We start from the raw sequence: 26,030 nt of genomic DNA, 5'->3' as shown, positions 1-26,030 counted from the left end.
CCTATTTATCTGCTTGCACTTTGACATGCTTTCGAACTGCTAGGTTGGCAGGAGCAGGGACTGAGCAATGGGAGCTCACCCCGTCGTGGGGATTTGAACAGCCGACCTTCTGATCAGCAAGTCCTAGGCTCTGTAGTTTAACCCACAGCACCACCCGCCTCCCAAGGGAACACTTAGCTACTTTAAAAGAATTCAGATCTCCAAGACCTGATGATCTGCATCCAAGGGTATTAAAGGAGCTTGCAGATGTATTTTCAGAGCCTTTGTCTATTATCTTTGAGAGTTCTTGGAGAACAGGTGAGGTCCCTAGAGACTGGAGGCAGGCAAATGTTTTCCCCATCTTCAAAAAAAAAGGGGGGGGGAGCAAGACCCAGGTAACTAATGACCAGTGAGCTTGACATCAATACCAGGGAAGTTCCTAGAACAGATACTTCATCAGTCAATCATTTTGGAACATGTGAAGAAAGGACACTAGGTTAAAGAAAAGGTGAAACAGAGGTGGGGAAAACAATGCATTAAGTTGAGAAAGGGAAGAAAGTTTTTCTGTCTCTCTTGTAAAACCACTACAATTTTGGGACATCCAATAAAGAAGGAAGTTGGGAGATTCAGGACAAAAGAAAATGCATTTTCACATAGCAGTGAGTTAAACTTTTATGTACTGAGTGAATAGGATCCAAACTGCAACAGTCTGATTGGTCCTAGAACAATAGGATTCAGAATGCAGCTGTCTGATTGGTCCTAGAACAATGCAGCAATATGATTGGTTGGCAGGAACCACCCAATCATGCTCCAGATAGAAGTGAATCCACAACCTGATTGGCTTACAGTAGAATTCCAGAATTAGCCAATCATGTGCAGCCCATTGTGTAAATAATGTATATAAAGCAGATACTTTGAGGGGACTTTCATTCATTCCTCCTCACCACTATGAGCTGAATAAAGAGCATGAAATCACTTTGCGACTCTGAGTATATTTCACTGGCGACGAAGGTGGGATCCCGCTGAGCTGACTGCCACACACAGCACCGCAGCACCGCCACCTGCCGCACCGCTGCCTCGCACCGTGTATCCAGGCTTCAGCTCCGGGACCCAAGGAACTCAGAATGGCAACCGACAGCAGCTCCTCGCCGTTCAACCCAGCATCTGGAGACTGGGAAGCATACGCCTCCCGTTTCACCTTCCTCCTAGAAGCCAAAGGGATCACCGATGAAGAAGACGCCAAGAAGAGGGCAATATTCTTCAGCGTCTGCGGAGAGGAGACGTTTGAAATCGCCCGGGCTCTCCTTGCACCTGAAGACGTCGCTACTGTTCCATACAAAACAATAATGGAACAGCTGAAGGGGCACTTTTCGCCACAGCCCTCAGTGGTGGCTCGTCGAAATGCCTTCTACGCAAAGCGGCAAGCCCCTGGGGAAACCATAACTGGGTTTGTGACCTCTCTCCGCCAAGCTGCCCGGTTCTGCAACGTCTCAGAGCTGGAGAACATGCTTCGTGACCGCCTCGTCGGTGGCCTGAAGGATGAGAAGCTGCAACGACGCCTCTACGCTAAGAAGAACCTAACGTTCCAGGTCGCTCTGGAGGAGGCCCTGGCAACGGAAGCTGCCGAGAGGTCAACGCAAGAGGCATGGCCGAGTCAGCCGTCCCAACCGAGGGTCCACCACGAAGACCTCACCAACGACTCAGGATCCGACAGGGAGGAGGTGCACCGAGTACAGCAGTGCACTCAAGCAGCCCACATACCACAGCTGCCTCGACGAGAAGGAGGGAACTGTGCAAGCTGTGGAGAAAGTCACGAGAGGAGGACCTGCCGTTTCCGCAACGCAGAGTGCAGGCAGTGCAGAAAATTGGGACACATCGCCCGGGTGTGTCGGGCTCGGCCCACCCGACACCAGGCATCAGATGACCAACCCAAGGGCCCCAGGTCCCGGGGCCCAACGCACCAAGGCAACTCAACGGAGCTCACGGACCTCCAGGTATACCAGTTGCCCCACCCCAACGTAGAGAAAATTTATGTAGAGGTACGGATAGAGGGGGCCCCATGCCGCATGGAGCTTGACACGGGTTCAACTCTATCCATAATCTCGGCAAGGACCTTAAGGAAACTGTGTCCTACTGGGGGTCCCAAACTCAGGCCGGCCCCATTCACCCTCCGGGACTTCCAGAAATGTAAGGTCCCCACAATGGGGGTGGGGACCTTCAGGGTGCAATACAGAGGGCGGACGCGGCAACTGGACTTGCTTGTGGTCAAGGGCCCCTACATTAGCTTACTGGGATTGGCATGGTTTGGACCACTGGGGCTAGCCATCACCGGGGTGAACCACATGAGCTTACAAGTGGACGTGGACGCCATATGCAAGGAATTTCCGGGGGTTTTCGATGGGAAGTTGGGACAGTATACGGGGCCCCCCATTGCTCTACAGCTTGACCCTGCAGTACGACCGGTCAGGCTCAAGGCCCGCCGGGTCCCGTTCGCCCTGAAACCCCGTATAGATGAGGAATTGGACCGACTTGTGGAGCAAGGAGTGCTGGAGCTGGTGCCTAATGCCCCCTGGGAAACCCCAATCGTCACACCCGTCAAGCCTAATGGTTCGGTCCGCATCTGCGCAGATTACAAATGTACCATAAACAAGGCCCTCACGGCCCATGCATACCCAGTGCCAGTGGTCAGCCATGTCCTTGCCACCCTGGCTGGGTCGAAAATTTTTGGCAAGCTGGACTTGGCCCAAGCATATCAACAGCTGTCAGTAGATGAGGCTACAGCAGAGGCACAGACGATTGTGACGCACAGAGGAGCGTTCAGGGTAAAGCGGCTGCAATTCGGGGTCAGCGTGGCACCAGGCATATTCCAGAATCTAATGGACTCTCTCCTTAAAGGGATTCCTGGTGTCACTCCCTTCTTCGATGATGTGTTGATTGCCGGGCCCACACCCGAGGAGTTTGAGGACCGCCTCCGCACCGTTCTGCACCGTTTCCAGACGGCGGGTCTCAAAGTGAAGCGGGAAAAATGTCTACTAGGAGTGCCTCAGGTGGACTTTCTGGGATTTATGGTGGATGCAGAAGGGGTCCACCCAACTGGGGACAAGGTACGGGCCATTTGTGATGCCCCAGCACCCAAGAACAAGACTGAACTTCAGGCCTTCTTGGGACTATTGAACTTTTACCATTCCTTCCTTCCCCACAAGGCGGCGGTAGCGGAGCCCCTACACAGACTCCTGGACAAGCGGGCTCCTTGGGTGTGGGGCCAGCGCCAGGAGGCCACATTCCAGGCAGTCAAGGACTTGCTTGTCTCAAACTCGGTCTTGGCACACTTCGACGAGAGGCTGCCAGTTGTGCTAGCATGCGACGCCTCACCCTATGGCATTGGCGCTGTCCTGGGACAACAACTCCCGGATGGAAGAGAGGTACCGGTGGCATACTTTTCCCAGACACTCAACGAAACCGAGCGGAACTACTCGCAAATCGACAAGGAGGGTCTGGCAATCGTGAAGGGAGTAAAAAAATTCCATGATTTCTTGTACGGGCGGCCCTTCACTGTGGTGACTGACCACAAGCCGTTGCTGGGCTTGTTTACCCCCGAAAAGCAGACCCCCCAAGTGCTGTCTCCTCGCGTCCTCAGGTGGTCAATTTTCCTTGCCAGCTACCAGTATGCACTGATTCACCGCCCTGGGAAGGCGATGGGCCATGCGGACGCCCTCAGCAGGCTACCACTACCGGAAACAGGCCCCGACCCAGCACCTGCACAAGAGGTTATGAGCCTGGAGCTGCTTCCCGACCGCCCCATTCAGGCACAAGAAGTTGCACACCATTCCAAGAAAGATAGGGTCATCTCCCGGGTCCTGGACTGGGTGTGGAGGGGATGGCCCAGCAGCAGCCCCGGGCCAGAATTCGCCGGCTACACAACCCGCAAACATGAACTGTCAGCCCACAAGGGGTGCCTGTTATGGGGAAGCAGGGTCGTTGTTCCCCAGCCCCTCCGCAAAAGGGTCCTCACAGCCCTACACGAGACACACCCAGGGGTAGTAAGAATGAAAGCCCTTGCCAGGAGTTATGTGTGGTGGCCGGGGATCGACGGAGAGATAGAGGCCTGGGTCAAACACTGCCAGGCCTGCCAAGAATCCCGCCCAGATCCCCCAAGGGCCCCAGTCCAGTCCTGGGAGTCCGCCCGAGCACCATGGTCACGCCTGCATGTGGACTTCGCTGGCCCCTTTCAGGGGAAAACATTCTTCATAGTGGTGGACTCCTACACCAAATGGCTGGAAGTCGCACTGGTACCGTCCACTTCTACGTCCGCAGCCATCCGGGTACTACGCAGGCTGTTTGCAACCCACGGGCTCCCTGACACTCTCGTCTCAGACAACGGGACTGCATTTACGTCAGGAGAATTCCAAACCTTCACAGCGCAGAACGCCATCCGCCACATCCGTTCGGCGCCATTCCACCCGGCCACCAATGGCCAAGCAGAACGCATGGTGCGGACCACCAAGGACACCCTTCGCCGCATGACGCAAGGGGATTGGGAGTACCACCTTGCCACATTCCTTCTAGCACAGCACAGCACCCCCAGCTCAACGACTGGCTGGAGCCCCGCTGAACTACTAATGGGTCGGCGCCTTGCAATCAGATTGGACCGCCTTCACCCCGATAGAGCTCAGGATGAGGGAGGGGTGGGGGAAGGCAGGAACCCCCGGACCTTCGAGGCCCAGGACCCAGTGTACGCAAAGAATTTTGGGGCAGGCCCTGCATGGGTACCCGCCACAGTCACCAGGGTCACTGGCCCCGTGTCGTATGAGGTGCTAACAGATGGGGGGCAATGCTGGCGCCGCCACTGCGACCAGATACGGCGATGATTCCCAGGAGAAAACCAGGAGGAGGAGGACAGGTCAAGGGAGTCCCAAGGGAACAGTGGGGCAGTGAGGCCCATAGAGCAGCAGGGGCAAGCAGGAGAGGCAGAATCAGTAAATACAGAGAGGACCCGTGAGGCCGAAGGGACACCAGAACCAGAACTACGACTGAGCGAGCAGGTTGCACCAGACCAAACAGCCCCATCACAGCCAGCATCCTTGGAACACGAGCCAGAACCTGAACCCCGGACCAGGGAACACCCCAGGCCGCAACGCACACGTAGGCCGCCGGCATACCTTCAGGACTATGAATGCGACCTCCCGGGCAGGACTGGAACTTAGAGGGGAGGGGTGTTATGTACTGAGTGAATAGGATCCAAACTGCAACAGTCTGATTGGTCCTAGAACAATAGGATCCAAAAGGCAGCAGTCTGATTGGTCCTAGAACAATAGGATTCAGAATGCAGCTGTCTGATTGGTCCTAGAACAATGCAGCAATATGATTGGTTGGCAGGAACCACCCAATCATGCTCCAGATAGAAGTGAATCCACAACCTGATTGGCTTACAGTAGAATTCCAGAATTAGCCAATCATGTGCAGCCCATTGTGTAAATAATGTATATAAAGCAGATACTTTGAGGGGACTTTCATTCATTCCTCCTCACCACTATGAGCTGAATAAAGAGCATGAAATCACTTTGCGACTCTGAGTATATTTCATAAACAGTGGAATTTGCTCCTACAAGAGAAAGTGATGAGCACTGACTTGGAGGTCTTCCAATATATATTTGAATTTCTCCACCACACAGGCTATATTTGCTCTATAGTCAGTTGGGGAGGGTGTTGTGGGGAGCAAGGAACACCAAGTTGGAACCCCAGGCAAGAAGAAATTCCAGAAATTGCCTCAATCACATTTGGGATTCTTGTCAGATCAGGACGACTACAATTACCAACAAGCACTCGAAGCACGGGCAGATAAAGGCAGACTGATGAGTCTATATCCGTGTGCATAAAGAGAACACAGCATGCTTGCCTTTGCTCAGCTCTTTAATGAAGCAAGAAGTCTGGGTTGAGATACTGATCCATAAAACAGGCATCTAAATTGAGGCAGGAACTTCAGAAAGACAGCAGTTAATTTCCTCTTGAAGTTTCCTAGACCAAGGTGGAGAAGCTAGCTTTTTTGTAGTCCTCTTGAGGGTATTATTAACTTAGGGAAAAGGGTCAAGGAGGACAGTGGAGATGAATACTCTAGGCCAGGCATCCCCAAACTTGGCCCTCCAGCTATTTTGGGACTACAACTCCCATCATCCCTAGCTAACATGACCAGTGGTCAAGGATGATGGGAATTGTAGTCCCAAAACAGCTGGAGGGCCAAGTTTGGGGATGCCTGCTCTAGCCCCTTATTCCTACTCCAACACCTTGCCATTCTCATCACCCTTCAGGAATTGAAGGGTGAATTTGTTTTTGGGGGTATCTCCCCATATTTTAGTACCCTGGTCACTCAATTACAATTATGCATGCATACTAATAAGTTACTCTGAAAGCCAACTTACTCACACAGGAAGTTGTCTTATATCATTGGTCTGCCATTGTCTCCATTGACTGGAAGTGCCTCTCTGGGTTTACGGACAACATCCTAGACTTGGGTGAGGAGAGGTGGGAGAGAAAGTCATTCCATTTGCATTTGAATAGGAACCTATCCTAGTCCCACTTCCTGAATCAATATGTGGACCAAAACACAACTAGCTTTGGAAATTCTCCCCATTTTTTTTAGGTGCAGTTCTCCTACAATCACAAAATGCATATGTTTGGGAAGATCATGCACAAAATTGCATACAATGGTGAAAATACTGTACAAAAATGCATTGTATTATGGATGAGTAGCCACATGCCTTCTGCCACCTGGGCTTTTGATTATTTTTTCGGAGCAAAACAGTTTGCACAATGGGCACAAGGCTAATCATCCCACGGTAAAGAAAAGGGCCACGGCAATTAGAGTAGCTTTTGTAGAGTGCGAGCTTAACAGGATTACATGTAAGCACAAGATTAATTTCCTCTGTAAACACAGGAAGGCAGCAAATCCCTTCCTGATCAGGAAACTGGAAATACCAAACTTCTCAAGAGCACCCGTGTTTCCAACTGGACGACTGTTTGTGTCTTAATCCAACTGAATCGACTCAATCCTGCAAATCAATTCTCCACCCTCTTAATTAAAAGGCTCAAACACCTTAAATGTCAACCTACTTTGCACCGTTAAAATTAAAAAGCGAGCGGCGATTTCCCCAGCTTCGCTTGAGTGAGATCAAAACAGAGAAATGTCATTCAAGTGGATAAAATTCAGGTCATGGCACCAAATCTGTAAGGAAGAAAGCAGGACATCTCAGTCACAGGGTTGTGGTAAGGTTGCCAGGTCAGGAGCATCCCATTCTCTGAGATTTCAAGGCCCAAATCTGAGACCTGGAGAGGCCCCTGGTGATGTCATGCAATGGGGTTTGGAGATGGAAGCTAATTGGGAGAGGGGAACAGAGGAAGGCAAATCCCCTTCCCAAGGGTCTATGCTATAATTTGCAGCATGTTCCTGCCCGCCTGAAACTTGCAAGCTGCATGCACAGTCTTCTTAATATATTGCTGCATGCCACCCCAATCTTTCAGCGGGTTCCAGCTGCTTACCCAGGGTTTGGTTTCCTCAGAATGAAGGACAGTGGAGACTCTGATGTCTTCAGGATACATGGTTTATTTACACATATATACAACCTGAGCCTGAGATGGAGGGGCTTGCAGCATCAATACCTCAGGAAGGGCTTGCTTCTCCCATGGCCACAATCTTGGATCCCACCAGAAATCAGGCATGGCTCTGTCTCTCAGCTGCCCAGCCTGCTTCATGTTTCTAGCTCACAAACCTGTCCATCTAGCTCACATACCTGTTGAGGGAGGCAGGTCCCACTCATTTGTCTTATGGCACAGAGCCACTTCCTTTGTTCCCTTTATGTTCCATATTTAGAGAGCCATATTTAGGAAGAAACTTTGGTTATCTTATCCCAGCAATCAGATCCTTTTTGGATCCAGGAATTAGAAGGGACTCGGGCATACAGCCTACCCCAGCCCAAAATTCGCAACAGTATATTTTTGTAAAGGCAGTCTCACCCACCTGGAGAGTCAAGTACCTTACCTGTCACCTGGAGGGGGCCAGGGAAACCTGGAGACTTCAGGTCATACCTGGAGGTCTGGCATCCCTACCTGTGGGTGGTAATTCCTGACAGTTAACCTTTTCCCCTACCCTAGAGGTTCAAAGACTCTCTCAAGGCAAATCTTTAAAAATGTAGTATAAGCACCAACAACTGGGAAACACTGGCCTGCGAGCACTCCAATTGGAGAACAGCCTTTACCAAAGGTGTCATGGGTTTTGAAGACGCTCAAACTTAGGATGAAAGGGAGAAACATGCTAAGAGGAAGGCATGCTTGGCAGACCCTCACCATGATCAACTCCCACCCGGAAACCTATATCCCCACTGTGGAAGGATGTGTGGATCCAGAATTGGCCTCCACAGTCACTTACGGACTCACTTTTAAAACTGTGTTTATGGAAGACAATCTTACTCAGCCATGAGTGATTGCCAAAGAAGAAGAAGGATCCCTTTACTGAGGAGAGGGACTCAACTTGAGTCTAGTTAGTTTCAGTCCTGCTGTGAATTCTGTGTGTGAGAAAAGTGTGTTCCCCCTAAAGCTCCAGAGCATTAACAGTGGACTTTGTGCTATAGGTTCAAGTACACAGAGGTAATGAGAGCTCAACGTTCCCAAAACATGATCATCAACAATTGTTAGGCTTAAACCTCAAAGGTGCTGCCTTATTCACCAGATGCATTAGTGAATTAAATTCCAGAGAGATCCATTTCCACGCCATTTTATTATTAACCGACTGTATAACATCGGCAAAGGTCTTACAAAAGGTACTGTGAACTGAGTACAGCTAGCAGTTATAGGGGTGGCAAAGGGTCTGTCAATTCAATATGATGGCTGTGGGCGACAGTGACAGCTTCCTGATGGTGAACCACAAATACTTTGATGGTGACGTGGAAACATTTAGTCAGAAAAATGCCCCCCCCCACATCATACCAGAGACCAACTACGCATCCCCAGTGATCCCCAACAATTTTTTTATAACAAAGTTAGAAATCGAATTAAACCTTTATTGGCGATGTATGTTTAATTAGATTTCTAACATTTAAATGTTACTGCATGAAAATGTTATATTCCCCCCCCCCTTTAAATAGAGGAGGGTATTGAAGAGGTCACAGCAAGATGTCAAAGCATGAGATGTGACGGGAGACCTAGAAACAAATTATCTCAATCCCGGAACTAAGCCTGGATATTGAGGGTGGTGTTTTTGTCTCTTCTCAGTTAGACTGTTTCATGCCTCCCCCCCTTTTTTGTCTGAGCTGTGTTCTTCCTTGATAACACAAAGGTCCAGGTCTGTGTCCGGGAAAGAATGCCATCTGGCACAGCCCTTAGGAAAGGGCTCCTCAATCCACTCTTGATCAATCACTGCCTTGCAAACAGAAATGGGCAAATCCATCCATTTTAATATCTCCCCCTTTCTCATTTTTCTATTCTTCAGTTCTCCACATTCCCGCATTAGTTTGCATTTTTTTTAAAAAAAAAATCCTCATCAAAATTCATCAGTGATTTTAGCGCAAATTTCTCCCAATGCACATTTTTGTTCAAAGCATTTCCCTAACAAATATAATGCATTTTTGTATGTTATTTTCACCAATACATGCATTTTAATGCACATTTTGCCCGAGTATATGCTGCTGCTTCTTCTTTTCTTATACCTTACTTGGCCGGATAACTCCATTGCTAAATTCAGAGAAGTATTTCGAAGGACTGCTGTGTATCTGTTTGCGCATTGTTTCAGTGAGTATGAATTAGGTGGGCCCACTTTGAGATGTGAACTAAATCAAATTTCTTCCCCACTCCAATTTGCAAGTGCTTAAGGGACCACTCCCCTGAGTCCCTAATGAGCAATCCTGTATGGAACTTCATAGAAAGAATAATTCAGGTCACTTGCCTATTGTGTTAGCTTTTTAAAGTTGCCATAGATTGGGACTCAAGCAGAACCAATCTGCCTGAAGTGCTTCATTGCAAGATGGGCTTTCCATGCAACACACTCTCCACAGATATGGGGCATGCTAGACTAAAGTTCCCATCATGCCAGAATAATGATGTCTCAGATAAAACCTTCTTGAAAATAAACCCTGTTCATATGCCATACTGGCTATTGTTCTAACTCCACTGATGAAGGCAGCATGAGCTTGAATTGCAGTTGCTGGAAATTACAGGTGGGCATGACGTTGAAAGGGATGCAGGTGGCGCTGTGGGTTAAACCACAGAGCCTAGAACTTGCCGATCAGAAGGCCGGCGGTTTGAATCCCTGTGACGGGGTGAGTTCCCCTTGCTCGGTCCCTGCTCCTGCCAACCTAGCAGCTCGAAAGCACCTCAAAGTGCAAGTAGATCAATAGGTACCGCTCCAGCGGGAAGGTAAACGGCATTTCCGTGCGCTGCTCTGGTTCGCCAGAAGTGGCTTAGTCATGCTGGCCACATGACCTGGAAGCTGTACGCTGGCTCCCTCGGCCAATAAAGCGAGATGAGCGCCACAACCCCAGAGTTGGCCACGACTGGACCTAATGGTCACAGGTCCTTTACCTTTATGATGTTGGCAACAGCTAATCTAAACCAGCACAGCAATCTCTGATTGTGGCTCCCTCAGAGAGTCTTTCAACACTACCTGTTTGACCCTTTGAAAAATTTACTGGAGATACCAGGAATTAATTCTGGGGCCCACTGTGAACAATGCAGGACAATAGGGCAATATATAAATAGTAGTTGTAGTAGTAGTAGTAGTAGTAGTAGTAGTAATGCATAAGCTTAGGGCCCTCGTATTCATGGGACCGCCTCTCCTGGTATGCCCTGCAGAGGACCTTAAGGTCCATGAATAATCATAGTTTAGAGGTCCTGGGCCATAAGGAAGTCAGATTATCCTCCACCACTACCAGGGCCTTCTCAGTGATGGCTCCGACCTGGTGGAATGCTCTGTTCCATGAGACCAGGGCCCTGCAGGATTTAACTTCCTTCCACAGGGCCTGTAAGACAGAGCTATTCTGCCTGGCTTTCAATTTGAACTTAGCCTGATCTTTTATTCCCCTTCCTTCCCTCCCCCTCCCCTTTTTATGAAGATTACCCGCTCTGGATCCCACAGCTAATTCTCCCCATATCTCCTCACTGGCCCAAATAGGACTAATTTAGCCAGCTAGCCCTGGTAATCATGTTTATTGGATGGATTTCCCCCCTAAATTGATTTTTGAATTCTGAATTTATTGTTATTCACGTTTTATACTGTATTTTATGCTGTTTTTTGTTGCATCAATTGTTTTAAATTTGTTGTTAGCCGCCCTGAGCCTGGGTTTCTGAACCGGGAAGGGCAGGGTATAAATAAATACTGAGTGGTCTTTTCCTAACAATTTATGCTTCATTGAGTGTTCCTTGGAGGTTTCTTCATTTTGAATGCTTGATTTAGGAACCTAGGAAACTGCCTTAAACCAGACCATTAATCTGTCTGTCTTGACTGATTGGCATGAGCTCTGCAGGATTTGGGGCAGGGTTCTCTCCCAGCCCGGCCAACAGAGATTTAACCTGGGGCCCCCTGCATGCAAAGCAGAAACTGTGCCACCGAGCTACAGCCCTTCCTTGTCTTCCACCTACCCCTCCTTGCCTGTTAGTTCTCTTTCATCCCCAGCTCCATTGGATTCCCTTCCAGACAATGGCATGTAATCAGAGAAGATGCTGGAGAAGGCAAGGAATGCTGGTGGAGATGGCTATTGTTTCTGAGCATCATGGGCAGACACTAATTACAATGCATACCATGCAAGACAAGATTTTGTATATTTTAATTTATTCTTATTTTTTTGGCTTGGGCTTCTGCTCAGTTCATTCAATTATATATATATATACACATACAAACATCATTGTTATACAGTGTCCTCCGCACTGAGGTTCCATTTTCTTACATTCTCCTCCTGGCAACAGTGTTTTGAGGCTACTGAATGCCATTATGCAGCCTGCCCAACCAGACCTTGAAGTCTGAAGGCAAGGCCAATGGACACAATCCTAAGAAGTCCTGGCTGGTTTGGGGAGCAGTGGCAGAGAGAGGTTCTCCTATTGCAAAGCAGACAGGATGGTGGTGTCTTTGGTGAGAAATGTATCCATCAGAGCTACACACGAGCAAGTCAATGCATTCGACTGTTAGGCTCGGCTAATCACTGTGATGAATGCACTGGAGACCACAAGTGTTACTTGGGGCATTTTCCCTAACTGCTGTTGTTTCTAGCACAGTGCAAAGGTTGCAGTTGAAATGAACTCTTCTCCATCAGTCTCCCAGAGTCTGAATGCCACCTTGGTCATGAATGAGACAACCTTCAATCAATACAGTGGTTTCGACCCAGCTGACAAATGTATGTAGGCATGACACCCATAACACGGCTTGCTTCGTTGTCCAGGCAGAACACATGGTGTCTTCACGGTCCCTGTTAGGACCATGCTAATCATGCACCCGGTCCTTGGGAGAGTTAGCAGTGAAGGATCTTCATAAAGGCCTTCCGGAACTCAATATTGAAGGTGGTGTAGATGATGGGGTTGACAGCACTGTTGACATAGCCAAGCCATGTGAAGGCATTGTACAGGGCCGGGGGGATGCCACAGTTGCAGTGCATGTTCAGGATGTGGGTGATGAAGAATGGGAGCCAACAGATGATGAAGACGCCTGCAGGAGGACAAATGAAAGGAGCCAGGTTAGCACTGCAGCGGCCAGCCAGTACTTTTTCACAACAGAATGCAGTTAACTTATGCAATGTGCTACCACCAGATGTGGGGGATGTCAGAGAAGCAAATGATATCCCTTGCCATTTGCAGCATGATACATGGGTGGTGCACAGAGCCTAGGACTTGCTGATCAGAAGGTCGGCAGTTCGAATCCCCGTGACGGGGTGAGCTCCCGTTGCTCGGTCCCTGCTCCTGCCAGCCTAGCAGTTCGAAAGCACGTCAAAGTGCAAGTAGATAAATAGGTACTGCTCGAGTGGGAAGGCAAACAGCGTTTCCGTGCGCTGCTCTGGTTCGCCAGAAGCGGCTTAGTCATGCTGGCCACATGACCTGGAAGCTGTACGCCGGCTCCCTCAGCCAATAAAGGGAGTTGAGCACCGCAACCCCAGAGTCGGCCATGACTGGATCTAACGGTCAGAGGTCCCTTTACCTTTATGCAGTCATACCTTGGTTTTCAAACAGCTTAGTTCTCCAACGTTTTGGCTCCCAAATGTCACAAACCCTGGAAGTGACTGTTCCGGTTTGCAAACTATTTTTGGAAGCCAAACTTCCAACAGGGCTTCTGTGGCTTCTGATTGGCTTCAGGAACTTCCTGCAGCCAATCAGAAGCCACACTATGGTTTTTGAACGTTTTGGAAGTTAAATGGACTTCTGGAATGGATTCCGTTTGACTTCCAAGGTACGACAGTACGGTTGTTTTTCCCTGCATAAGGTGTGTTTTGAGCCCCACAATCAAGAGACTACTTTTGTCAAAGAGCTTTCCAAAGTACCTCTGGCCTCTTTCAATTTCTACTGCATCTTTGGTGTTAGATTTCCCTCTTTATTTTGGCAGCTGCAGTTGTTATAATTTAATTCCTCATGTGGTAATGCAGGGATGGGTAACCCGTGGCCCTTCAGATATGGTTGGACTCTAAACTCCTATCATCTCTGATGATTGGCCATGTTGGCTGCAGCTGATGGAAATTGTCACCCAACAACATATATTATGTTGGTATCAGCCTTGGCCAACCTGGTGTTCTCTGGATGTTGTTGGACTGAAACTCTCATCAGCTCTAGCTGGATTTGATGGGAATTGTTGTTCAGCAAATTTCAAGAAGAAATTCCTGCATCATTTGCTCTTCTCTTTTATGATTCCTAGTAAGCAACTGCCTCAGACAGTGAAGTTACCATAGAACAAAGGCATCAGAAGTCTCCAATTTACTATCAAACTCAGTGGAAGCTGGTTCTTGGGTGGATGGAGAACTTCTGTAAACTGGAGGTGCAAGTGACATGGAACCCTTACCAAGCACTATGGCCAGCATCTGCGTGGCTTTCTTTTCCTTCTGCTGCGAAAACTTCCGCCTGCTCATCGTCTTGAGGGAGGTCCTCGTCTTGCCATTGGGCATTGTTTGGATCTCAAATATCTTGGCTGCTTTGGGGTTATCCATCGTATGTCCATTCTTCTCTACTTTTGGTGGGCCGTCCGTGGGAGACCGCAGAGTGGCATTGGCACAGAGGTTGGAAGCAGCTGGCATGGCCACTTCGTCGTTACTTGGCACAGGTGGCTTGTGTTTGGTTTTCTCTGCAGGGCTGGTGCTGGTTGCCACCTCCATCTCTTCCATGTGATTTACTGCATCCTGGACAAAGATCAGATTTGCCCCCATTTATTATTATTTTTTTACAAAAAGGATTTAAGAAAACCTACCTAAATTACTTCGTTCAAAGAGTGACTCAAGGGGGGGGGGGAAACAGTGTAGGATGCAATTCTAAGCTCTGGTTGGCAGCAGCAGGGCTTGACGGAGCCAGGATTGTATCTGTAGCTCTGGTGCTCGTGCCATCCCAGGCAAAATATTGGGGAGGGGGAAAGTGCATTTTGACCCCATTCAGCACATTCAGTTTTTTAATTCCAGATTTTAACAATTGCATTTGTAATCCAATTCATGGCTTCCATATACTATTGATATGTCATTATTATTATTATTATTATTATTATCACTACATTTATATATCACCTTTCTTCCAGGATATAGGGTTCTCTACCCCCCTCACAACAACCCTGTGAGGTAGGTTAGACACAGAGACAATGACTGGCCCAAAGACACTCAGTGATCTTCATGGCTTGAGCGGGGATTTGAATCCTGTTCTCCCAGACACTCAACACCCAAGTGGCTCCGATTTAATGCACAATCTATCTCTAAGATGATACATTTTCATTCTGGAATAGGGAAATATGTTATCTGTCCATTCCAAATGAGCTGATGCATTAATTGTTCAAACTGTTATGTGGATAGATAGCCTCCTTTAAAAGAGGTTGGGGCGAGCTGTGAAGGGATGGGCAAAGGATGGGTGAGGTGTAAAGGGAAGGGAGTTTGGTCAGGTGTAGAGGAAGGAGGAGTTGGCCAGGTGTGTGGGGAGAGGGTTGGTAAAGGGGCTGGCGAGCAGATTGAGTAGGAGCTGTAGCCTCGTGTGATTTATATTTGTTACTTGCTTTTCTTAGAAAGTAACATTAAGGCCAAGTCAGAAAAGATAATAAAAATCCAAAAACACAGCCGTGTAAATATAGGGCAGGACTTACAGATCCTACCCCACTGAAATATGTCACAGTGCTAGCCCAAATTAAGGGCCAAAATGCTGGTAAAGAAAAAAAGTATTTGCCTGGCACCTAAAAGGAGAGGAAGATGGTGCCAGGCATGCCTCCTCGGGGAGAGAGCATTCCACAAGTTGGGGCCACCGCTAAAAAGACATGAACTTTTCTTGCCACTCTCTGAACAGGGACAGGGCACACAAAGAAGTGCCTCAGATGATGGTTGCGGGGTTCAGGTCACTTCATGTGAGCAGCGCTGGTCCTTGAGATACTGGGTCCTGAGCTGTCTAATGCTATACAGGTAACCAGTAGCAACAACATCAGGCATTTCCCCATTTTAAATCAGGTTCAGGGCTGGCACCAAAGGATGGCATTGTTGGGCATCTGCCAGGAACAAACATTACACCAGTGAGCCCCACTGACAAGAGGGCTCCCTGAACTTGCTCCTCCTCTTCAGCACTGCAGCCCACTAACTTGTTCATCCACCAGTTAATTTGGCTCATGCTCTGGTGGTGATGAGGGACGTGGGTAGCACTGTGGGTTAAACCACAGAGCCTAGGACTTGCTGATCAGAAGGTTGGCGGTTCGAATTCCCATGACAGGGTGAGCTCCCGTTGCTCGGTCCCTACTCCTGCCAACCTAACAGTTCAAAAGCACATCAAAGTGCAAGTAGATAAATAGGTACCGCTCCAGCGGGAAGGTAAATGGCATTTCCGTGCGCTGCTCTGGTTCGCCAGAAGCGGCTTAGTCATCCTGGCCACATGACCCGGAAGCTGTACGCCGGCTCCCTTGGCCAATAAAGCGAGATGAGTGCCGCAATCCCAGAGTTGGCCACGACTGGACCTAATGGTCAGGGGTCCCTTTACCTTTACCCTTTATGGTGGTGATGAGGAGGAGCAGGAGACATCCTTGTCTACATTTTCAGAAGTACATGTGATGAGGAAGAGGAGCACAGCAGCAGTTTATGGTGATGCGGAGGCAGACTCACCAGGGAGCTGGACTCTGGGAGAGTGTCTTGCCCTCTGTACAAAACCTGGAGCTTGCGTGGAGTGGACTTGCTGAAATGGAGAAAGCTTGGGAGAAATCCCGGGGTGGACTTTCTCTGGGGAGGGGGGAGACTGAGGTTTCCTGAGCAGAGCAAGTGCTCAGAGGAATCCTCACTAAGTGTATGTCTGTTTCCCTGGAGCTGAGTTCCTGGCTCCAGCTGGAGGGACTCTAAGAACTGAAAGAGATCCTGCAAGCCTGAAGCCTGCTGTTGCTTGTAGTACAACTCACCACTCTCCGTTTGTGAAGCTGGAAGCTCCCATTGGTCTTCATGAGGAGTGTGCAGAGCCTGACGTCTTCTAGATGAGTGCATTTGCTCTACGGGTGGGGAGGGAGAGAGTGTAAGGAAGGGAGGGGAAGCAAGGAAGGACAAACAGGGAGTGTAAGAAGAGATAAGTCTGGCCTGTGAGCTAGAGAGATGGATTTGAAATTCAGAAGACGGGGGATGGAGGATATAGATGTGAGGGCCCTATGTGTGTCTCCCTGAATAAACAGGGATCAGCTTGACAAAGTCTGTAGCTCATCCTGGGTGAAGCAGGCGGGTGAAAAACTAAGTAAGAGATGTATTTCAAAAAGTTTGAAATTTTCTATATTTGAAATTTTCTAATATTTCTATATTACTTCTGTAGCCTTTCCTTACAGGGGAATCACTCCAATCAAAATTATAAAGGGGCTGGAGCAACTCCTGTTTAGAGAAAGGGTAAGGGGTCTGGTGGGTGGGGCTGGCCCACCCTTGAGCCAAGGTGAGGTAACTGCCTCAGGTGGGCAGCAGATTCCAATGTAGATCTTTATTCCACCTTGCTCCTGATGAAGAACTTCATTTTCACCTCTTCTTCGCTGGAGGGGAGGAGGATGCCATTTTGTGGTTCACCTCAGGTGCCAAAATGTCTTGGGCCAGTTCTGGTGGTGGGAAATGATAGAGTTGTATACTGTACAATTATGCGTGGTGGACAGAGAGATGTTTTTTCTCTCTTTCTCATAATACTAGAACTCAGAGCCATCCAGTGAAGCTGAATGTTGAAAAATTCAGGATTGAACAAAGCAAAGTACTTGGGTGCATTGTGGAATTTGCTTCCACAAGAGTCAGGGATGGCCACCAATTTGGAGGGCTTTAAAAGAGGATCTGGCAAATTCATGGAGGAGAAGGCTACTAGACACGATGGTCCTGCCTTCATGCCAGAGGCAGTATGCCTCTGAATATGAACTGTTGCGAATCACAAGTAGGGAGAAGGCTCTTCTGCTTTCCAGAGCCATCTGAGAGAACAGGATGCTGGACAAGATGGGGCCCCTTGGGCCTGATCTAGCAAGGTTATTCCTACGTTGTTACACCTGCAATTCTTGTCAATACCCCTCTTCAAAATAAATAAATAAACACAGATAGGCCCACAGTCATATACTGTGGCTTCCCAGGTGCTTGATAAACTCTATACTTTCCATCCTTTGGACAGGCAGCAAAACTAGAACATTTATTGAGAGCCTGAATGCATGGGTAGAGAAGCTTTGAGGGCCACAGTGTGTATAGCACCTGGTCATATTTTCCACTTTGATATCAAGCTTGCACCTGTTCAGCTATTGTTATGGAAGTTGTCACTAAATGGTACAGGATGGGATGCCTCCAGGTTTTTGTTTTGTTTTGTTTTGTGGAGGTATGTAGGATGAACTGCTCTCCCCAGTGTCACTAGCAACATGCTTTTAACTGTTGCCTCAACTCCTGGTGTGCCTATTAAGGGCAAGGACAGTCAACCATGGTAGGAAGATGAAGTCCCCCTTTATTGGGGGTGCAATAATATAAGAAGAGCCTGCTGGATCAGGCCAGTGACCCATCTAGTCCAGCATTCTCTTCTTGCAGTGGCCAAACTGATGCTTGTGGGAAACTCTCAAGCAGGACCCAAGCCCAAGCGCACTCTCGCCTCCTGTGGTTTCCAGCAACTGGTATTGAGGAACATTACTTCCTCTGACCATGGCAGTACATCCTGGCCACCATGACTAGCAGCCGTGGATAGCCTTCTCCTCCATGAATTTGTCCAATCCCCCTTTAAAGCCATCCAAGTTGGTAGCCATTGCCATCTCCTACAGAAGGTGAGCTCCATAGCTGAACTATGCAATGGGATAGCGATGTCAGAAACCAGGACGGCAGCTGAGGACTGATGCCTCTTCTGCTTTTGCCTAGGAGCCCTACCTGAGTCAGAGAACCGAACAGCCATCTCAGGTCCACTCACGCCGAACAGCAAAGATTGGGGAAGGAAAAGGAGGAGATGGGAAATTCTTGGGGATAAATCAGGATCAGGGAGGAAAGAGGAGATGGAGATTGGTGTGTGGGTGTTGCTTGGGTTCTGATTACCTTCAGTGGGGCCTCGGTGTCAGGGTCCAGGCCCACGTTGGTGGCGGCGACGCGCTTGGTGTTGACCCGCTTCCTGCGTTTCCGCAGCACTATGTATATCTGCACGTACACCAGCAGGGTGACAATGAAGGGGACGTAGAAGGAGACGATAGAGGAATACACAACAAAGGCAGGATTGGCAATGAAACACTCATTCTTCTCTGGAAGACACAAGAGATTGCAGGAGCGTTGTCCCAGCCATTAGGAGCTACTGCCAGCTTGCATGTGAGTTTGTGCTACTACAAGAAGGTGCAAAAGATGTTGTTTCTGGGGGAGAACCTCATCACACTTGGTCCCAATGCAATAAACTCCAATGCAAGCTTGAGATCTTCAGCAGTGGAGACTGCATGACTGTTATGGAATCTATCTAGCTTCACATACATGACACTGTTCCATGGGAGAGCAGCCCCGTCCCAAGACACTGCTAATTTCAAGGGGGTGGCATGCTGTCTCCCTGCCTTACTAGTCTTTCTGACTTGCAGTTCCATAAAGTTATTTAAGAGACAAGGGGAGGAGGAGGAGAGTGAATGGCAAGGCAGGAGCCGGGAGCCAGTCAGCAATAACTCCCCAAGTGTCAGTGAAGTTAACTCTTTATTCAAAGAAACAAAATAGCTCAGGCCTAGTGAGCACAGCAACTCTTCCCAGTATGTCTTGCCCCAGTGAGGCAGTTGTGAGGACTGAAGACAGCTCTCTAAGTCTCCTCCTCCCTTGGTTACTTCCCAGACAGTCTGAGGCTCCTTTGTTTTGCCTGTTTCTGCTTTACTCGTGTCATACTGCTGCAGGTTCTGGGTGACCAGCAGGGAGGGGAGCTGGTCGCAGCACGAAGGGGAAAAAACCCAGGCTTCTTCAGCAGCCTGCTTCATATCTTTCTCTGGGGTCCTCCTCCACTCCAGTCTCTGCTTCTGCCTCTGATCCTGGACTGCTCTCTGCTATAGCTTCTTCCTGCTCACTAAACCCTGTTACCTCTGCAATTTCCAACACCTCCTCCAGTCTTCTTCCACTGACCACTCATTATCATCTCCCCAACTCTGGGCCTTCTTCCCTCAGTGTTACCCAGCTGCTGCCTCCCACCACACCTCTGTATCCAACCAGTCCATGACAGTGAGTGGTGGAAGTTTGCACCCCTTCAGGAGATCAGATGTTGCTGTGGCAGATATACAGCATGACCAAGAGGGCTATTTTTCTAGATGGACCTTGGCCACTCTTTCCAAATGAGGCATTGCGGATTCATAAAAATAACATTGAATTATAATTGGGGCAGGAGAATAAAGAGTATCTACACCAGCTTTGACACAATGGTGCACTCCAGTTGTTATTGGACTGCAACTCCCATCAGCCTCTGCCAGCACTGTTCGTAAAGGCTGTTCTTCCCAATGCTGAAAGTAGGCCTATTTTACTCTTTCTTGTGTGTGCACATGTGTGCATTTCAGTGGCGTAGCGTGGGGGGTGCAGGGGGGGCTCGCACTCGCAGCTCTCTGCCCCTACGAAAATCCACGGGTTAGGGGGCGCAAATTACTTGCCTTGCTGACAACCCACGCTACGCCACCGGTGCATTTGCTTGCTTTCTGCACAAACTACCCTTTGGGGTTACAAGAAGAGGAAGGCTGTGTTGTGACCAGGACACACAGAGAGAATGCTGGCTCAGTTTACAGCCTACCCCCCCCCCAGACTTGAACCCAGCACAGAATGCACCCCCTATTTTATTTTATCATGCTTACTTGTGTTGTTCAGCCCAAAAAGCAGTGGGCAGGAGACGGCAAAGGAGAGGACCCAGACCACGGCGATCATGACAGTGACTCTGCGCTTGGAGCTGTAGCGTGTGTTATAAAGCATTGGCATGGCCACAGCAGTATACCTGTTTGGAAGGGAGACACAAGAGTGGGAACTCAGTGTGGCATTGGAGCTCACCTGCACTGCTGAAAAACAAACAAGGAGGGGAAGGATGGCAGAGGAAAGTTCAGGTCCAGAGATAGCAAGGATTCGTGATACTATGCTGGAAGGAGCACACAATCCCTTGCAAGCTGGGAAGGAAATCAGAGATGGATTCTCTACCTGTCGATGCTGATGGCGCAAAGGTTGAGGATGCTAGCTGTGCACATCATAACGTCCAGGGTGACGAAGATGTCACAGTGGATGCGGCTGAAACGCCACTCACCAACCACCTGAGAAGAAAACAGCATCGGTGTCAAGGATGGGAAAGTCCAAGACTCTGTACAACAATAATGAAGACTTGGGTGGAATCTACACAAATATAAAAAAACCCCGTGAAAATGTTTGTTTTAAAAACATTTTGAAAAATATATTGAATTCGCCATAGCTCACCATCGCCATCTAGTGTCACATTTGTATATTGCACTTTACAACACATTTGAAATGTTCTATATTCAGCTGTATAGCTGATTCCCTGGAGAGATTTGTTTATCCAAGTATACCTATTCCATTTTCCAGCCAGATGGTCTTTACAGCAGCCTCCCCTAGCCTCACACTCTCCTTATGTTCTGGGCTATGATTCCCATCAACTCCAGTCAACCTGATCATGCTGGGTGGTGATGATGAGAATTGTAATCCAAGCATCTGGAAGGCACCAGGTTGGGAGTCGGCTGCCCTAGAGGAACTTAGAGAGAGTTTTGTTATGGAATAATTCAAGAAGCGCAGAAACAATGCTGGCATGGGCTGCATCTGAGCTTCTTTGGTGCAATCTCTTCAATAAATCAATTTATTTCTCAAATGCCCAGAGCAAGACACTTCCAGCATAACCACATAAGCGCTCTCTCCTTTCCTTTCTCTCTCCTGCACAAATCACACCTTTGATCAGGTTTCCAGATGTTCATCGCTTGCCGCTTTTGGCTGTTGCAGTCTAGCTTGTCTGAATGTAAAAATCTAGACCTGCCTGTCCAGAGAGATCAGCACTGATCCTATCAGCTGGGGGGAATTTGGAAACAGACAACATGCTCCTGAATGGCAACAGACTCCCCCCACCTGCCCCTCAGCTCTCCCTGGCCTCTGTAATTCTTGGAATCTACATCAATGTCTCTCAGCATCATTCACTTTAAGGGAGAGGATGTGAGACTTCAGAAGGAATTAGAAGACAAACTAATGAAGTGTTACACACAATGCTGGTGGGGAGTGCACTCTTTGTGGTGGTTGTGGAACGCAGCTTAAGAAGAGATCTGTCACATCAGGCCAGTAGACTCCCTGCCCCTGGCATCTGACACCCAGAATGACACTGTCTCTGGGATGTTTTATTTATTAATTAAATCACTTCATAGCGAAACTTTATGAGTGGTTCATAGCAAAATAGAAAAGGTTGCATTCCCCCCCCACTCCTATATGTCTTATAGCTGCATGGCAGAGAGGCCTTCTGGGGACAATGTGCATTTGCAACAGCATCCTTTTTAGCAGCAAAGCATTTTGGGTGCAAGTGATAGACAAGGCACCAAAAAAATGTTTTGACTCTCATGTGGAGCACTCAACAACAGGGCTGTTTTTGATCTGGAGATGTAGGAAATGCAAAGCCCAAACACCATGCATCCAAAATGGTTTTAGAATTGTGGTGTTTTTTTAAGTGTATTTAAAAATCTAAACCCCCCCCCCCCCAATCACATACACTCCAAAAGGGAAAGAACACACCCATGGAAATATTGTTTGGTAAACACAGTTTTAGAAATGGGCAAAAGTTGCGTGTTTCAGTGGAATTTGATTTCTTGGCAGTCAAAAACTTGTTGGGAATGCTTTTCCTGCAGTGCATTCGTACAAATGAGTTTCATGCGTCACACTAAAAATATGCACGCAATATTTCAACCGGAACAAGGCAAAACCATCAAAATCCAAATGGCACTGTCTATTGTCTGATAAACAATCAGCCATTATTTATTTTTATTCTCTTGGAAGGGATAAACTGATATTCCATTTGAAAGCAGGTTGAGGATCATACAGAGGGAGTCTGGGTCTGTTGTTGCCTTTTGGAATGGAGCACAGAAGTAAGAGCAGGAGAGGCATTCCTGTGCTGTAATGACACTTAAATGTATGTCGAGCCAGTAGGTGAATAGCATCCATTGGGGAATCTGTAAGATTCTCTGTTATTGTGGGATTAATGTGGATTCCCTGCCAAATTTTGCCTCTAACAAAGTCAAACAACTCATCAAAGAAAAAATGTATTTGAACTCTAAATGGAGGGACCTTCATTCACTTTCCCAGATGGCATACTCATCCTGGTATCCAATATATAAAACATCTTTTGGGCTGGAGCAATACTTCATTAATCTCACGCTGGCACCCCTTAGAAAAGCATTTACAGCTTTGTGTCTTCAGTGTATGCCCTCCGCATATTGAATGGGAAGATTCAATAACATTCCTGTGTACCTAAGACTGCATGTGCGTTGAATGGAGGACATTCAACGCTATTCGTTACGATGCCCCTTATGTACATCCCCTAGACAAAAATTCCTCAATTACATCCTTTGCTCTCTTTCCAACTGACCTCCCCTTGAGCAATTCTCTATTTAGCTGGCTGGCAATAACATATTTATTATTGCACTGGTTGCAAAACTTGCCTTGGCTGCAAGTAAGCTAAGAGCTAGGCACCAAGACAAGTAGCATAAGGGGGAGTGTGAGATGTGGAGTGCTTAACTTATGCAGGTGTGATTTTTTGCATTTTTGTATGTTTGCTTTGCTGCTGTTGTTGTTCAGTTTCAAATCAATTATTTGCATTCTACGCATTGAGACCAACTGTGATGGCTTATAGCAGGCACCACCGACCTGCGGCCCTCCAGATGTTTTGGCCTACAACTCCCACGATCCCTAGCTAACAGGACCAGTGGTCAGGGATGATGGGAATTGTAGTCCAAAACATCTGGAGGGCCGAAGGTTGGGGGTGCCTGGCTTATAGCTTTTGGCAATAAAGATTTCATTCATCCGTTCATCCACTGGGGAAATGAGTGTGCAAAATAACAGCTACTAAGGTAGATTTCCTGGAAGACTTGATGGTGCTTGCTAGAATATTGGGCCCCCTGCTTTTTGAGCCAACCAGGATTTAACTAACTCAAGGGCTTGCCTAATTCCTCCCCATAGGAACCCCACAGACAGATCAACATCCTAATGAGGTGGAAGAATAACAGGAAGGGGGGCGTGTTTGAAGTGGACAGGTCTTTCCTCAGCTTGGCAGTCTTTAAGTTGAAGTATTAAGTAAGCAGGAGTGCTAAAATCTTGTGCAATGTTCTTGGGTGGGTGCAGTGGCGTAGCGTGGGGGTGCAGGGGGGCCCGGCCGCACCAGGCGCAACATCTGGGGGTTAGAGTTAGGGGGCGCAAATCCACGGGTTAGGGGGCGCAAATCCACGGGTTAGGGGGTGCAAATTACTTGCCTTGCCCCGGGTGCTGACAACCCACACTACGCCACTGGGCGGGTGGGAGTTTAGCAGGGTGTAAGACATGGAAGGAAGGATTTTTAAAGTGAAATCTGTACAGTACCACAGCTGGCCCTTTGAACACTGCATGCATTAAAGACTGCAATGCCCTGAGCCAAAATTCCTGCTCCGGGATATACATGTCATTACAGTCCAGGAGCCAAATGCAGCCTTCTAGGCCTCACTGTCTGGTCTTTCTTTCCAATTATTTTCAATGCATTAGCCTATAAAATACACATTTTGCATGGAACTTTTACATAAGATGCGTACATGTTCTGCACTGAAACAGCATCACAAAAGCAAGAAAAGTGCATAATCTGATTGGGTTCTGATTTTCAGTCAGGTCTGGGAGTGTCAGGTTGGAATGGTCCACTGTGAAGAGCAGGTGGAAAAAGTTCCTATCCCCTCCCTTTCTTAGGTAGTTAATTCAATTTCGCTCTGTTAATTTTAATATTATATTTGAGCTTTTGCATGACATAAAACCCACTTCTAGCAGAATCTAATGGGAGTTTAGTGCTCCCTTCTGTGGTAATGGGTTCCAAAACAATCTGTTTGCAACCCCATTGACCCAGAATATTATGGAAGTAAAATTACAAAATTTAGGGTGTTATACCGCCATACAGTCATTTCCTGCCATTTTCATGGGGGAAACATAGTGAAACAGAAGCATGCATGTGTGGAAAGTGTGGGGGAGCAGCAACACTGTCTAATAACATTTGCTGTTATGTTATACCGTGCCCACGGGTGTGAATGGAATTTATTGTGGGATGACAGTATATTGATCAAAAAGCCGCAGTTCCATAATGCAACAGGTACTGCTGTGTGAAAGGAACATCTGAAAATGGGACAGAAGCAGTAGGATTAGAATCAGAAAAATGAACACAATATTCCCCACATCTGAACACCTCCCAAGTGTTTGGGTCATTTCTTCCTGGCCCTAAATGGATGAGCTTCAAGGCTTCTTAACCAGGGCAAGTTGCAATAGACTATTCCTAGAGTCTGCCTACCTCCAAGTAGACCCCCCATGGCATCACCAGAGTAGCCACGAGCAAGTCTGCCACGGCGAGGCTGACAATCAGGTAGTTGGTGGTCGTCTGAAGAGCCTTCTCCCTCGACACAGCCATGCACACCAGCACATTTCCAAAGACGATGACGAAGATGAGGAGAGTGAGGAGCATGGCATAGAAATTATACTGAGGGGGCTCTTGTCCTGGACTGGACCCATTGAGGGTTTGGTTGTCGTAGCTGTCATCATACGAGGACATGTTCTGGAAATCCATGAGGAAGAAGCAGCTGGTTTGGGGATCTGCCTCACCACAAAAGGGAAAGACAAAAGAGTTGGTCATTAACTGGTAACCAGCAGTGAGGAACATTTAGTCACAGATCTTAAGGCCACCATATTTGAACAACAATGTTTCAGAGAGAGGCTCCAGCGTGAAACTGATGCTGAACTGAAATTTAATAAGATGCAGGCAGAAGCCAACATAAACTGGAGGGTGGTTGTCTCACTACAAACAAACAATTGCCCTACTTTAGGTGTTTATCATTTTCAATCATGCTATGCCAATTTATCACCAATGGCTGGTTGGGAATGGGCTGCCCATTCTAACTGGATCTTATATTCATTTCTGCTCTGCAAAGCAACGGGAGATTCCTGCTACTGTCTGTACACTGTGCAGTCTTTTGATCTCACTTCGCCATGCCTCCCTTCCCTTGGTACATGTGCATGTATCTGCCTAGGACGCCTAATATGATTTTATCCATTCATTCTTAGGATTTTTAGAACCTTCCTGTCTGATGATACGTTGACACTTTGCAATAAGTCTGCATAAAAAGCTTAAAACAGCAACACCGCGACAGAAAATAAAAATAAAAAATCTGTATTTAACAAAGTAGAATAGGGCTTGCAAAAATTGCCCTCCTTTAA

The 26,030-nt window shown here is 47.9% G+C and overlaps 1 protein-coding gene across 4 annotated transcripts in view; it reads right to left on the bottom strand.

Moving 5' to 3' along the window:
- Positions 1-11,769: 11,769 nt before the first annotated feature.
- Positions 11,770-26,030, bottom strand: part of DRD2 (dopamine receptor D2) — a 70,216-nt gene continuing 55,955 nt past the window's right edge. For 3 of the 4 annotated variants that reach the window (XM_081889940.1, XM_081889941.1, XM_081889942.1), the window contains exons 2-8: positions 25,111-25,409; positions 20,754-20,863; positions 20,420-20,556; positions 18,663-18,862; positions 16,553-16,639; positions 13,997-14,330; positions 11,770-12,658 (exon numbers count right to left, since the gene is read on the bottom strand). In XM_081889940.1, the coding sequence (XP_081746066.1) occupies positions 12,465-12,658; positions 13,997-14,330; positions 16,553-16,639; positions 18,663-18,862; positions 20,420-20,556; positions 20,754-20,863; positions 25,111-25,383 (1,335 nt within the window). In that variant the 5' untranslated portion in view covers positions 25,384-25,409 and the 3' untranslated portion in view covers positions 11,770-12,464. The remainder of the gene's footprint in view (positions 12,659-13,996; positions 14,331-16,552; positions 16,640-18,662; positions 18,863-20,419; positions 20,557-20,753; positions 20,864-25,110; positions 25,410-26,030) is intronic. The other variant, XM_081889943.1, reaches the window with a different exon arrangement.

The sequence above is a fragment of the Podarcis melisellensis genome, assembly GCF_964234715.1.
Source record: "Podarcis melisellensis genome assembly, chromosome: 15".
Classification (NCBI taxonomy): Eukaryota; Metazoa; Chordata; class Lepidosauria; order Squamata; family Lacertidae; genus Podarcis; species Podarcis melisellensis.
Note: the sequence above shows the minus strand (reverse complement) of the source record. Positions and strands in the feature narration are given on the sequence as shown.